The sequence below is a fragment of the Aspergillus fijiensis genome (genome assembly GCF_003184825.1).
Source record: "Aspergillus fijiensis CBS 313.89 unplaced genomic scaffold BO72scaffold_30, whole genome shotgun sequence".
NCBI classification, from domain to species: Eukaryota; Fungi; Ascomycota; class Eurotiomycetes; order Eurotiales; family Aspergillaceae; genus Aspergillus; species Aspergillus fijiensis.
The window spans coordinates 190,849-204,380 of record NW_024469006.1 but is presented as its reverse complement, the minus strand read 5'-3'; the positions used below and the strand labels follow the sequence as shown (position 1 = coordinate 204,380).

The following is a 13,532-nucleotide window of genomic DNA, read 5'->3' as shown; positions in this document are numbered from 1 at the left end:
GAAAGCTAGTTCGGTTTGTCTGACAAGTTACATTGCTTTACCTAGTATTCTACCTAGGCCTGCTTACAATCCCTGCGTGGCTGCTAGTGTAGATCGGGTATGGTCCGGGAGGTGAGAGGTCTAGACAGCTTGAGCCTAACTTACCCCCCGTTTTATGAAGCCAGTGGGCAGTGCTGGAGCACTACAAATTCTAGGTTACCTGTCGAGACATGTGGAAAATAGTCTGACTTGGTTGTTCCGTTTCATCTTCCAACATTACATGGATGCCGTGGGTGTTTGTTGCCTCTGTCTTTGGCGACGTGATGTATCCGTCTCCTTTCGCGTTCCTCACTGTCTCAGACACAGCTCGCGTTCGCTTCCAAATACCATGCCTGGAAAGGATCCTGGCTGGTGCACTGCGGCTTGAAGACCCTGTCTTGCTTGCTGGAAATGAGTGTCCTGAATAATTCCAGGTAATGGAGTTGATGGTTTGAGTTTCCATGGGTCCAGGCAGGTGTGCTGCTCATGGCTACGGTAAGTCAGGGGAGGGAGGGATTGGATTTCAATGTCTCAACTGAGCTGAAAAAATTATAAGCATCATCATCATCATTAAGTGATAGGTCATGGCGATTGCGTTCCTCCCTCAAATTCATCAATCCATCACGGCGAAGAAAATCACGAGTTGGTGTTCGTGCCGTACTTCTCAACACATCCATGTGCCATCTCGTACTGCAAGAATTCAAACCCACGAGCGTCAGCCTCCCATGTTCCCTCCATCGTCCAAGACAGTGGGAGACAGTTTCACTCACCTGTTCATCCGTCTGGCAAATCAACACCCGCGGTCCCCTGGATCCACCAGCCTTGGAAACATCCACCACCGTCTGGCCCTCGCCCGGGCCCTTGTCGTTGGACGCCTCGTCGATAGCGAAACCGAGACACTGGCATCGCTCGATCACCGCCTTCCGCAGGAGAGCGCTCTTCTCGCCAATGCCTCCCGCAAACACGAGGGCGTCGACCTTGCCGCCCAGCTTCAGGTAGTAATTCCCGATGTAGCCGAGGATACGGTCTACGATGATATCGAACGCGAGCTTGTGGCTGGGGCTCGGGGGGTTCTCGACGGCGATCTGGGAGAAGTCGGTGGTGCCCGTCAGGGCCTTCCACCCGGACTTCTTGTTGAGGATTTCTTCGGCCTAGGCGAGGGGGTCAGCTGCGCTGCGCTACACTTTGAGCAGTGCCCAAAGGACATCCATACCGTGCTGATGTGCATTTCTTTGGTGCTGGCCGGGCTCAATTTGCCTGCTTCGCTGGTGTAGTGGAATACGAGTCTGGTCACATTGTCCCTTAGCCTTGTTCTTTGCCCCAAAAAAGTTGCTAGGGTTCTCCCTTACGATGGATCGATATCTCCGCTTCGCGTCGCTCCCGGTAGTCCCGCCAGAGGAGTCAAGCCCATCCTGTGCACAAATATTAGTGTCTAACTTCGACCGACGATCAAACTGCAAGCGAGGCATCTCCCTTACGTGGTATCGACCGATTTGCCATCCTTGATTGCACACATCGAAGCGCCGCTTCCGACATGCATCGCGATCACGCTGGTCTGCTCAACGGGCTTGTTGAGGAATTCCGCCACCGATCGCAGGATATACGAGTAGCTGATGCCGTGGAAGCCATACTTCCGGAGACCCTTGGATTTAGCGACTTCCGGATCGATGGGGTACGTGCGCACGTGCTCGGGGATCGTCTGGTGGAATGCCGAGTCGAAGAAGGTGATGCTTTTCACGTCGGGGATCTCGGTCCGGCAGTGACGGATGATTTCCAGGGCTGAGAAGTTGTGTCTGTATTTCATTGTGTAAGTCTGGACGGTAGGAACACCAATATCGCACATCAGGCCGGGAGGTAGGGGGGGGGGCGGGTGGAGTCTAAAAAACATACAAAGGAGCCAGATCCTCCAATTTCTCCAAATGGTGATAGGTCTCGTCGGTGATCACCACGGAGGAGTCGTAGTCACCCCCGTGGACGACGCGGTGGCAGATGTAGGCCAGATCGTCCTTGCTGCCGACTTCCGACAGTTCCGGGTCGGAGACGCAGCGGTCGAGGAGGAACTTGAAGGCGTCTTGCGGGGTTCCGATGCTTTCCTTGATCTCCTCGGTGTGGTTCTTCTCGCCGCAGGTGTACTTGAGCTTGGCGGGTGGGGCGGTGATGCCGGAGACCTGCGCGGTCGCGATCACCTTGGGGTGCTGCTCGAAGGTATAGAAGGTGAGTTTGACCGACGAGGAGCCGGCATTGACGGAGAGGATGGACTTGCGGGGCATGGTGAGGGGAATTAAATAGATTATAAGTGTTGAGTAGGTAGTGAGAAGGGAGAGGGGAGGGGAGGGGATTGTGGTAGGCGGGGTATGTATGTACAAGATGCAAGGAGATAGATCTCTATGTAGCAGTTCGAAGAGTCCGTCAATTTTCCTGGCTAGGCCGGCCCTATAGTTATATGTGACTGTCTAATGATCGAAATCTCGGAGTTGCATTGCCGTATGGGTCCAGTTGCATGTGTGATCTTGCAGGTGGGCAGAGCAGTTCTTGGAAGTTGTTCGTAGCTCTGGAAGATTGGTGGGGAGAAAGATAGCGAAAGTGGTTGAAAGTGGTTGGGTGATGTCAGAGACCCTTCACCAGGTGACGTAGCGGGAAGCCAAAAAAAAATAGCAGGTCGAGTCGGACAGGATACAATGTCAAGTTTGTCAACACCGGGCTTATTTCAAGCTGCATCTCCCCTCTCCCTTAACCTGGTGGCCTGATATCTTTCTCGTGCTTTGCCTGTCTTTGTCTAATCATTTACCCTGCTGTCCTCCACGTGGGATTTATCCAATCCTCGCGTATACTTCTACTACTCGCTTCCTACTTTCTCCGTTACCTTATCGCGATAAGCCCAGCCTACTCCCCAAATACACCCACCGGGATACAGTATCAGCCCATCATGCCGGGAGAAGTCATCGATCGGCCGAATCCCAAGCCGGAACCATCCCACATCCCTGATCTCGTCGAACAATTGCAAGTCCAACTCCAGACAACTAAGCTAGAGGAATCAGATTACAATGCTTTGCAGAAGTATCGTCGTGCGGCGGCGTACATCGCTGCTGGTAAGCCAGCCAGCCAATCCATCACCACCCATTGTCACACAAACATAAAACTAATGACCGAATGTGTTTACAGCGATGATCTTCCTTCAGGATAACGTGCTGCTGAAACGTGGATTGAAGCATGAGGACATCAAGCCTCGACTCCTGGGTGAGTTTACCCTCATACCGGTTCCGCCGGTTCCGTTCCAGAACCACAGCAGCAGCAACAGCAACAGCAGCTCATACTTCTTCCGCAGGTCACTGGGGTACATGTCCCGGGTTGATCCTGGTGTACTCACATCTGAACTACCTGGTCCGGAAGCAGGATCTGAATATGCTCTACGTGGTTGGACCAGGCCACGGCGCTCCGGCTCTGCTAGCCTCCCTCTGGCTGGAGGGCTCATTGGGCAAATTCTACCCCGAATATTCGCGCAACATGGACGGTCTCCGTCAACTCATTTCGACCTTCAGCACGAGTGCTGGACTTCCTAGGTAACGAGAACGACTTGCTTGCGGTTGAGGCTTGCTCCTGGTAGACATGTTGCTGACCTCCTTTTCTTCCCTTTCAACAGCCATATCAATGCAGAAACTCCCGGTGCGATTCATGAGGGTGGTGAACTGGGTTATGCCCTGGCTGTCTCGTTCGGTGCGGTCATGGATAACCCGGATCTTATTGTCACCTGTGTGGTTGGCGATGGAGAAGCGGAAACCGGTCCGACTGCCACGTAAGTCCATTCCATCCGGTGGTCGTCGTCCGTTGGTTGGCATATGCTGATGCTGATTCTGATGATGTTTCAAGCTCGTGGCATGCCATCAAGTACATTGACCCCGCTGAGTCGGGCGCCGTCTTACCCATCCTCCACGTCAACGGATTCAAGATTAGCGAGCGCACCATCTTCGGGTGCATGGACAACAAGGAACTCATCACTCTTTTCACGGGCTACGGCTACCAAGTCCGCATTGTTGAGAACCTGGAGGATATTGACACCGACCTTCACAACTCCATGGCGTGGGCGGTTGATGAGATCCACAAGATTCAGAAGGCTGCACGTTCGGGCAAGCCAATCATGAAGCCTCGTTGGCCAATGCTTGTGCTGCGGACACCAAAGGTAGGTTCTTATGCAGCCAACCTTTTGATAATCGGGGAAAGCTAATTTGTAATCTCATAGGGCTGGTCTGGACCCAAGGAGCTTCATGGAACGTTCATCGAAGGTTCATTCCATTCGCACCAGGTGCCTCTCCCCAACGCGAAGAAAGACGAGGAGGAGCTTGCTGCTCTGGAGAAGTGGCTTTCTGCTTATGGTCCGAGCGAGCTGTTCACCGAAGGTGGTGATATCATCGATGAGATCAAGTCCGTGATCCCTGCAGACGACGAAAAGAAGCTGGGCCAGCGAGCCGAGGCCTACAAGGGGTACATGGCACCGGAGCTCCCCGACTGGAAGGAGCTAGGCGTGGAAAAGGGCACCCAAGAAAGTGCTATGAAGGCGATTGGCAGATTGATCGACCAAGTGTTCACCAAGAACCCACACAGTGTCCGACTGTTCTCTCCGGATGAGCTGGAAAGTAACAAGCTCGACGCTGCCCTGTCGCACACCGGAAGAAACTTTCAATGGGATCAGTTTTCAAACGCCAAAGGGGGTCGCGTCATCGAGGTGCTGAGTGAACATCTGTGCCAGGGCTTCATGCAAGGTTACACCTTGACCGGCCGCACCGGTATCTTCCCGTCCTACGAGAGTTTCCTGGGCATCATCCACACGATGATGGTGCAGTATGCCAAGTTCAACAAGATGGTGAGCTACTCAAGCCCTCCCCCGTCTGTTGCCTGTTGGTACTGATCTTAGTAGGCTCAAGAGACGTCCTGGCACAGCCCTGTGAGCAGTCTCAATTACATCGAGACTAGCACTTGGGCCCGGCAGGAGCACAATGGATTTTCTCACCAGAACCCATCCTTCATTGGTGCAGTCCTCAAGCTGAAGCCCACGGCCGCCCGCGTGTACCTGCCGCCTGATGCCAACACTTTCCTATCCACGCTTCACCATTGTCTCAAGTCCAAGAATTACATCAATCTGATGGTGGGCTCCAAGCAGCCGACTCCGGTGTACCTCAGCCCGGAGGAGGCAGAGAATCACTGCAGAGCGGGGGCGTCGATCTGGAAGTTCTGCAGCACTGATGGGGGTCTGGACCCTGATGTTGTGCTTGTCGGCATCGGCGTCGAGGTGATGTTTGAAGTCATCGCTGCAGCGGCTATCCTCCGCAAGCGTTGCCCCGAGCTCCGAGTCCGGGTTGTGAACGTGACGGACCTGTTGATCCTTGAGAACCACGGGCAGCACCCGCATGCTCTGACGACGGAAGCCTTCGACAGCCTGTTTGGATCCGACCGACCCATCCACATCAACTACCACGGATACCCGACTGAGCTGAAGGGGCTGCTCTTCGGCCGGCCTGGTCTGGACCGGGTCACCATCGAAGGATACATGGAAGAAGGCAGTACCACAACTCCGTTCGACATGATGCTACTGAACCACGTTTCACGTTACCACGTGGCGCAGGCAGCTGTCATCGGGGCCTCCAGACGAAACGAGAGAGTCCAGGTACGCCAGCAGGAGCTGTGTGCGGAGCTCGGCCACGAGATTGCTGAAACGCGCAAGTACATCCTCAAGAATCGACAGGGTAAGCAAACCTCCCCTTCAAACTCCCAGAATTTTTGACCATCGGAACCCGTGCTGATCGTTTTGTATAGACCCCGAAGGTACCTATGAGACGCCCTCCTTTGACTAAGAAGCTGTCGGATGATTATGAGTCATGAGAAATAAGACAATCAATAGTTAATAGAGTTTTCAATTTCATTCCTTTGTGGAGATCTATAGGTAGACATATGAGTAAGTAGGGGAAATCGGGGCTTAAAGGCTGTGATCGCCAAGGGACATGGCTTCGTGTTGAGCGTCGTCCACTATTCCCAAAATGTAGAAGCTTGCGATGATAGCGGCGGGACCGGCCGTAGGAGCCTGGTTCTTTAGGCAGCGAATTAACTAATCCTTCAGTGAAGCTGACATCAGAGCGGCTCACGGAGTCCTCAAACGTTATCTCCGTCTCTCAACTCACTGCCACATGGAACACGGGGCTCAAAAATGATCAGGCTGCCATATTTGTCTGGATTCCCATTGAAAGTATAGCATCATCAAGGGCGTACGTATCACGCCCTGCATGGAGACTTAGGTTTTGTTGTTTACACGAGTCGCGACGTTGACATCGGGGTTGGATCTTCCCGATCTCCGCTTCCCTGTCAACTTCTCCCCCTACGTCAGCCGGGTTAGATTGAGAGTGGTTTTCCCGACTGACGAAGCTGGAAGAATCTGGGCGCTGAAACGAGCCCTCACGCATTGTGGCCTTGGCCAACTGCAGCTGCAGCTGCAGCAACGACAGGTCACTGCTTCTATCCCATGAGACAAGCGGACACTTTATGCACGGCATTCGGCGGTGGTGATTCGCCTAACAAATGTCCCGGCCGTGGCTCTCTCGGGAGCTTCGGCAATCGTTAGGCGTTGGTATGTGACAATCTAAACCCGATTCGGTGTACCTTGCGAGTCCATATCTTCGCCGCGCAACTATGGAACCAGCCAATTCCCCCGTCAGCTCTCTTTTTTGGGTCTCGCCCAAAATACCGTGGACATTCGGCGAATGAGCGGTTTAGTTTCCTTCATGGTCCTGAATTACTAATGGAACCGGCCAGGGACCATCACCCCCGGGGGTGTGAAACAATCAATTAGATTCTCAGGTAGCACAGATTTTCACCGTCTTTCTCGACAAGGCTGGCTATGATGGGTGGCCCATAGAACAGAGTACAGGGGATTCCCTCCCCCAGGCAGACATGATGTGATACGAATAGGATCAAACGTGGGTGGGCTTGGAAACCAAGGTTTTGGAAGGATCGCGCGGCGCGTTGGACAGTACACAACGTACCTTACCCTTACCCTGGCTCCATACAATCGGATCTGACCCTGAGAGTCTTGCCTGTGGCTCGGCCACTCGTTTTTCTTTCTCATCTCTGCATTCACAGGTGGAGCAATTCCGTTCACCCTGTGGAGTAATCCCGTTCCCTCGCTTGGTCTTATATAGCACGGCCCCGGTGCTATTTTCTCTGCGGCTTTTTGTATCTTCTCCTTTTTTCCCTGCCTCTGTGTGTTTTGAGGTCTAAGAACTGTTCACGCCATCTATCTACGAGTTTTGATAAACGTCCGAACGTCTCTGTGATTATTGTGGCTGTCGACTAGGATCTAGTTCAAGATGAGCAACAGCACGCTTGCGGCTCAGGCCGAGTTCCGCCAGTCGTTGAGAGAGGGCTGCCATGCTTACGTGGAGGGGTATGGCACATCATATGGCTACCAGCCATCACTGGCCGCAGGCATCGTATTCTGCGTGCTCTTTGGGGTCTCCATGCTTGCGCATCTGGTGCAGATGGTATGGAAGAGGACATGGTGGTGTACGGTATTCGTCCTCGGATGTGCTGGTACGTCCCCATCCTAATCTTTTCACATCTGGTCTGCCTGCGCGCGAACTGACAAGCTTCTTTCCAGTTGAACTCATCGGTTGGGCCGGTCGTACATGGTCTGCAGAGTGTCCGTATAACTCGACTGCGTTCCTGATGCAGATTTCCACCCTGATCATCGGTAAGTCGCATAATCTCCTGGAAAGGCTCATACACCAAACATTGGCCCTAATCCACCACCTCGTTTCAGCCCCAACCTTCTTCACCGCGGGAATCTACGTCCTTCTGGGCCGGTTCATCGCGCTGATGGGCCCGGAAACCTCGATGCTGAGCCCCAAGCTGTACCTCTGGATCTTCGTCACCTGCGACATTGTGTCGTTGGTCGTGCAGGCCATCGGCGGCGGGCTGGCGTCGATCGCCTACAACAGCGCGGACGGCAACACCGAGCCCGGCACGCACACCATGGTGGCCGGTATCGTCTTCCAGCTGGCCTCGATCACCGTCTTCGTCCTGCTGGCGGCCGACTTCGTGCGCCGCACCCTGCGCCTCCGCCTCCTGCAGACCATGACCGGCTCCGTCGTGCCCCTGCTAGGCGCCATGATTCTGTCGGTCGTCGTCATCTACGTCCGGAGCATCTACCGCACGATCGAGCTGTCGCAGGGCTGGTCCGGCTACCTCATCACCCACGAGGTGTACTTCATCGTCCTCGACGGCGTCATGATGGTCATCGCCGTCGCCGTGTTCAACGTCTTCCACCCCGGGTGGCTGCTGCCCAAGGGGGCCGTGAAGCCGTTCCATCGAGAGATCAACTCATTCGACATGGAGAGACGATGAATCCCGGAACGACTCGCTTCTGTTTTTGCATTTTCATTGCATGCGCGAATTCCATATCCGAGTATTTCTTTGGGCCTCGTACTTTCTTTTTCATTCTCACCACCCTCTTCCCCCTTTCTCTGTAATTGACTTATCCTGTCCCGAACATAGACTCTATACCCCACCCCCACTTCTATCTTCCTATCGTCTCATCACATCACGATAATCACATAGACAGGTAGATAAAATACCACCACATCCTCATCCTATCCTCAAACCCTCTCAACCACCGAGAAAAAAAAAGATCAATCACATCCGTTTCAGATGAAACATTCAAGAGAACCCCGGGACCCCGGGGGGAACCTTCTCCGCAACCCAGAGTTCCGATCCGATAAAATTGGGTTGGCGTTTCATCTTCGGTTTCAAGGTTTCCGCGACACGGACCCAAAAATTGGGCTGGCTCTCGGAAGGTAGGTAGACTTGATCGACCGTTCCCCCCCACCCCCTGGTTGTCTTGATTGGTTGGTTGGTTGGTACAGTACCTATGCTTTTCATGGCGGTACGTAGAGTTTGTTTTTTCTGCTTTTTTGGGAGGGGGAGGGGGAGGGGGGTGGGATTGCAGGGATTGACTGCTTGCTGTACTATGCTCTTGCTGAATTGTGGGTCTTGGGCTGAGGCTGTAGGTACCAGGACTTGGTACGGTGCTTGGTGGTTTCAACGGGAAGCTTAGAACTTAGGCTTCGCAGGTTCGAGCTACCAAGTCGGAGATTGCTTGGTTTTTCAGGGTGCAGTTTACGGGTCAGGGGAGAGTTTTGCCCGATCTCAAGCCTGAGCTGCCAGACATTCAAGTTTTGAAGATGGACGTGATATTTTCAGGGATATTGACACACAATAACGAAAAAAAAAAGTCGGGAAAGACGAGAAGTAAAAAGAAACAAAATCGAAAGGGTAAGGTCATAAGAGAAGCACAATCTCCCGGAAAACAGCCATCCAATCCTTTTCGCCAACTTCCCAGAACGCCCCGTTCAATTTGGTGGGGAGGTGCTGGGGAGGGGGTTTGCTTAATTGCACCGCTGCTCCGCCCGCTGACATACATTGCTTGCTTTGAAGATGATACTGAAAGACACAAAGAGAATCGCAAGAAGAAAGTATTGACACTCTGCTTCGGTGAGAAGTTTTCCCTTGGTAGCGAACGTGATGCGATACCGAAATTCCTTTGCTTCGGCAGAAGAGACCGTGTTCCATGGAGTCATAAGAAGTAGATGGGTGAAGCGAGATATTCCCTACGAGATCATACGCCGTCCACCGACTCGATCCATCCGAACATCAATCCGTTCACCAGCGCAGCAGCGGCCCACACCAGCCCCCAGGCCGAGGCGCCCTCTACGCTCACGCGGTTCACCGTGCCTGCGACCTGGATGACCGTGTTGGCGAGCAACATACCTGCCAGAACAACGGTGCGCGAGACCAGCACTTGAGTCTTGGGGGAGAGGGTGCCCCAGGTCTTGCGGTAGACGGCGCACGCGAGGTACTCGCCGTCCTGGGTGGAGGTGGAGGGTTTCGTGGTCTTCTCGGTCCTCTCGGTCTTCTTGTCGCTGGCAGCAGACGCGCCGGTCGAGCTGGCGAAGAGGAAGTCGCGCGCCGCAAAGCCGGCGGGGAGGAGAGTCAGGAAGAGAGCCGGGAGGCCGGCGGGTCCGGCGTGCACGGCGGAAATGTCGGGGATGCCCTCAAAGTGGAGGACCAGGTTGGTGGGCAGCCACGGGGTGGCGTAGCTGAGGTAGAGGGCCACGGTGAAGATCGCGGTCGCGACCATGGTCGTGTAGGCGGTTGTGGCGCGGTCTTGCAGGATGAGGCGGTTGGAGACGGTCTCCGGGCTCGCGTGGGCGAGATCATGGAAAGAGTTGGGTCGGCGGAGGAGGGTGAAGGGGAGGACCGTCGAGAGGATGGTGATCGCATACGAGGCCAGGATAGTGGTCGGTCGCACGCCGTAGAAGGTGGAGAGGAGGGAGTAGGTCGGAAGATGGGTGAGGAAGGTGAAGGAGCAGACGTCATGGCCTGCGCGAAGAGGTCAGTTTCATCGGAGGGGGATGCTGTGAGAAGAGGCATACATACTGTCGTATCCCAGAATCCAGGCCAGCCCGACCTCAACGGCCTTCCACGCCATCAACCCTCCCACTTCCCACCAGGTCTCAAGATGCTTGCTCACATTGCCGAGCTCGCCCCGGGTCACGATCGGCATGAGCGTAAATAGGCCAGAGCTCAGAGCTAGGCTGCTGACAACAGCCAGAAGGAATCGCGCTGGGGGTGGAATTCGCTCCAACTGCGTCTTGTGGTGGGGCTGCGCACTGGCGCTGGGCTCTTGGGTTATTGTCACAGAGGACAGCACTTCTTTCTTGCGCGGGGACATGGTTCGAATCTGATCGTTGTGTTTGTTCACAGATGTGTGGTGGTGCTGTTAGTGGTGGTAGAATGGTGGTGCGACGAGGGTATTCTTGTAGTCAAGGCTGGTCAGTTTGGGGGGGTTGGAGGGGTGATGGAGGGGAATGAAAGAATGAGGAAGAGAAAGGACAACACGAGACACGAGATAAAGAAAGAAAGAAAGATTAATGATGAGGCTGGGAATGTTTGGCCCTCGCGGGCGGTGAGGTCAGCAGTGGATGATGTCATTCGTCCATGATGCAAACAAGGACCCTGGTTCGCGGACTGAGGCAGCAAGGCATTCGTTCCACTATACCTCATCATTATGGCATGCATCTTTGTTTATTCCTATACATTCAATAACTGTACAATTCGGCTGTATGCATGATGCCCAATGGTCACCAAAAGAACAAGTCAACACTTATTCAGTCAGGTCTGGCTATTGCCTCGCAAAGCCTGCAATGCATGTCGCGTCGCAGGCTACTCACATCCCCCAGCATCGTCCTCAGTCGTCCTCTTTCTCTGGCTCGCTCCCTACCACGGAAAACTCCGCCGCGCCTTGCTCACGACCCTTGCTATCCCGCATAACCAGCTGGTATTTGCCCTGATTCCATAGGTCTTTAATCGTCAATTCGCGCGTACGTCCGAGACTTTCGATGTCTCCAATACGCGTCAGTGTGCCCTCCAAGTGCTCATCGAATCCTGGCCAGTTGCAGATTTCACGGAACGCGTTCTGCATCGGAACCGAGTCGGCTCGAACCATGGCTCGAGAGTCGATAGTGAAGATGTTTTCATGATCATAGCTCTGGACGAAATCGGCTCTCGTCATGATCTGCCGGGCTTCGTGGAGGGGGATCTCTGGGAGGATGTGGCCTAGCTCCGGGTGATAGGAATGCTTCATCTTCTTTTCCTCTTCCACAAGTGCCTTGGCCAGCACCATCGCGGCGGACTATCACCGTTGTCAGTCAAAGTTCGTCCGCCCTGACCTTTGGAGAACCATACCGCATATTTTTGCTGGTCCATCACATCATCATCCATCTCGGGACCCAAAATCCAGCACTTGTTAAGAAACCATGTCTTCTCAGCCGTGCAAATATCCTGACACAATTTCTTGTAATCAGGGGCCTTAGCCACCCGATTCAAGAAGGACAGCCGCCCTCCAACGGCATCGTACACCTTCTCCAGATCTTCAGGCGATAGCTCTTCACCGAAATACTGCTTACGGTATCTCTTCAGAGCCTCCATGGCCGGCTCCTTGGGTAGATCTTTAACAGGGATGACTTCCATGCGCGTCGCATAGCGCTTGAGGCGTTCGTACACCCAGTAGTCATCGCTATTCAGGACTTTTGTTGTCAACTATTAGTGATACATCCACAAGTTACATATTGAATCAAACTTACTCGTCGTGACAAGGCCACTTGCGGCCCACTGCTCGGCTCGTTGCTGAATGACCTCGAGAAGATCTTGGCCATCATGATCGTCGCGAACCAGGTGCGCGCTATTGACAATCAAAATCAAGGGACTCTTCTTCGTGCGCCGTCTAGTCAAAGCGACCTTTTCTAGCTTGTTGAATGCGCGCTCAATATCCAGGAGAGCGGTTGTGTCCCGGGGGCCCTTGATGCTGAATAAACTTCCAATGTAGCTGCAAGATGCGCACTATGTGTCAGTCAAGCCATCACAGTAGCCAGGCCAATAGCCTTCATATGTACTCGCTTACTCTTCATGGAATTCATAGTCCAGTGCTTTACCCAGACGGATCCGGAAGATCTCCAGATCGCCATGCGCCTCGAACATTGCGCAACCCTCGCCGTTGATCTTACGCATCGCTTCGAGGATCATGGACGTCTTTCCCGTCCCTTTCTCCCCGACCAACAGGTAATAGCGTCCTACTCCGAGGCCGGAGACAATCCTGTCGATGCGGGCTTGCTCGTCACGGACTACCCAATGCTCTTCATGGTTGAAGCGGTGTTTGCCTTCCTCGATCCCGGCAATTTCAAGCGCAGGGTCGCCAGGATTGAAAGCATTCTCCATTTTTTCCAGGATCAGATACTTGTAGTACCGATGATACGCATATCCGGCTAGACTAGTGCCATAATCAGCGAACCACGAGTGCTTCCATGTCGTGAGGAAGCGGATCTTACCCTAGAATTGCAAGAGAGGCGAATGTCGTGGCCGCCGTCTCCATCATCTTCAGCAAAGTCGACCTCACCGTGGGCTCCTCCTCCGCCTCCTTCTCTTTCTTCTTCTCCCGACTCTTTGGCTCTTCAGATGGGCTTTGCTCTAACGAGTCGGGCCCCGCCAATACAGGCCCCTGCGTGAAGTTTCGTACGACATAACTGGTGGTGATTCGATGATTCCGAGGAGGTCGTGGCAGGCCAGCCCGGGCGAGAGAACTCAGGGACCGGGAAGCATGTCGATACAACATCATCCTCCACCAGTCGGATATCGTGGAGGTGTGTAGCAGAAATTCTCGAAGACGAAGGGGTCATGAAAAAAAGAAAAGAACGACTTAATGGAAGTCAGGAACAGGGCGATAGATCCTGTGCTTTGAGGTGATAAGAACGAATGGTCCGGGACGTCGGCGCAGATAGATTAATGTATGACAAAGGACGAGTGACGGGATCTGATATACTACATGCAACGAATGCCAAGTGCAATTAGCAGGGAGGAAATTGGGCCGGAAGAACAGATTCTGCCCATGCACGGACCAGGGACTAAGGAGCGTCAAC

At 53.7% G+C, this 13,532-nt stretch overlaps 4 protein-coding genes across 4 annotated transcripts; 2 read left to right on the top strand and 2 right to left on the bottom strand.

Moving 5' to 3' along the window:
- Positions 1-211: 211 nt before the first annotated feature.
- On the bottom strand, positions 212-2,783 carry BO72DRAFT_528651 (putative acetate kinase). Its single transcript, XM_040950194.1, has 6 exons — positions 1,909-2,783; positions 1,497-1,811; positions 1,368-1,430; positions 1,232-1,304; positions 789-1,169; positions 212-708 (listed from the first exon to the last, which is right to left on the bottom strand). Exons 1-6 carry the CDS (start codon positions 2,286-2,288, stop codon positions 655-657), a joined length of 1,266 nt encoding a protein of 421 aa, XP_040800271.1. The 5' UTR covers positions 2,289-2,783; the 3' UTR covers positions 212-654.
- Positions 2,784-2,944: 161 nt separating this feature from the next.
- Positions 2,945-5,864, top strand: BO72DRAFT_380282 (putative phosphoketolase; the record flags this gene model as incomplete). The annotated part of the gene is made up of 8 exons (XM_040941381.1): positions 2,945-3,107; positions 3,181-3,255; positions 3,344-3,578; positions 3,659-3,811; positions 3,886-4,195; positions 4,256-4,876; positions 4,931-5,756; positions 5,827-5,864. 8 exons carry the CDS (start codon positions 2,945-2,947, stop codon positions 5,862-5,864), a joined length of 2,421 nt encoding a protein of 806 aa, XP_040800270.1.
- Positions 5,865-7,250: 1,386 nt separating this feature from the next.
- On the top strand, positions 7,251-8,509 carry BO72DRAFT_144676 (RTA1 domain-containing protein). Its single transcript, XM_040939186.1, has 2 exons — positions 7,251-7,593; positions 7,661-8,509. The coding sequence occupies exons 1-2, from the start codon at positions 7,371-7,373 to the stop codon at positions 8,404-8,406; spliced, it is 969 nt and encodes a 322-aa protein (XP_040800269.1). The 5' UTR covers positions 7,251-7,370; the 3' UTR covers positions 8,407-8,509.
- A 1,167-nt stretch (positions 8,510-9,676) lies between these two features.
- BO72DRAFT_469402 (ATP-binding protein) lies at positions 9,677-12,988 on the bottom strand (the record flags this gene model as incomplete). The annotated part of the gene is made up of 7 exons (XM_040946956.1): positions 9,677-10,440; positions 10,498-10,801; positions 11,342-11,752; positions 11,806-12,136; positions 12,200-12,445; positions 12,521-12,886; positions 12,945-12,988. The coding sequence occupies 7 exons, from the start codon at positions 12,986-12,988 to the stop codon at positions 9,677-9,679; spliced, it is 2,466 nt and encodes an 821-aa protein (XP_040800268.1).
- Positions 12,989-13,532: the final 544 nt, after the last annotated feature.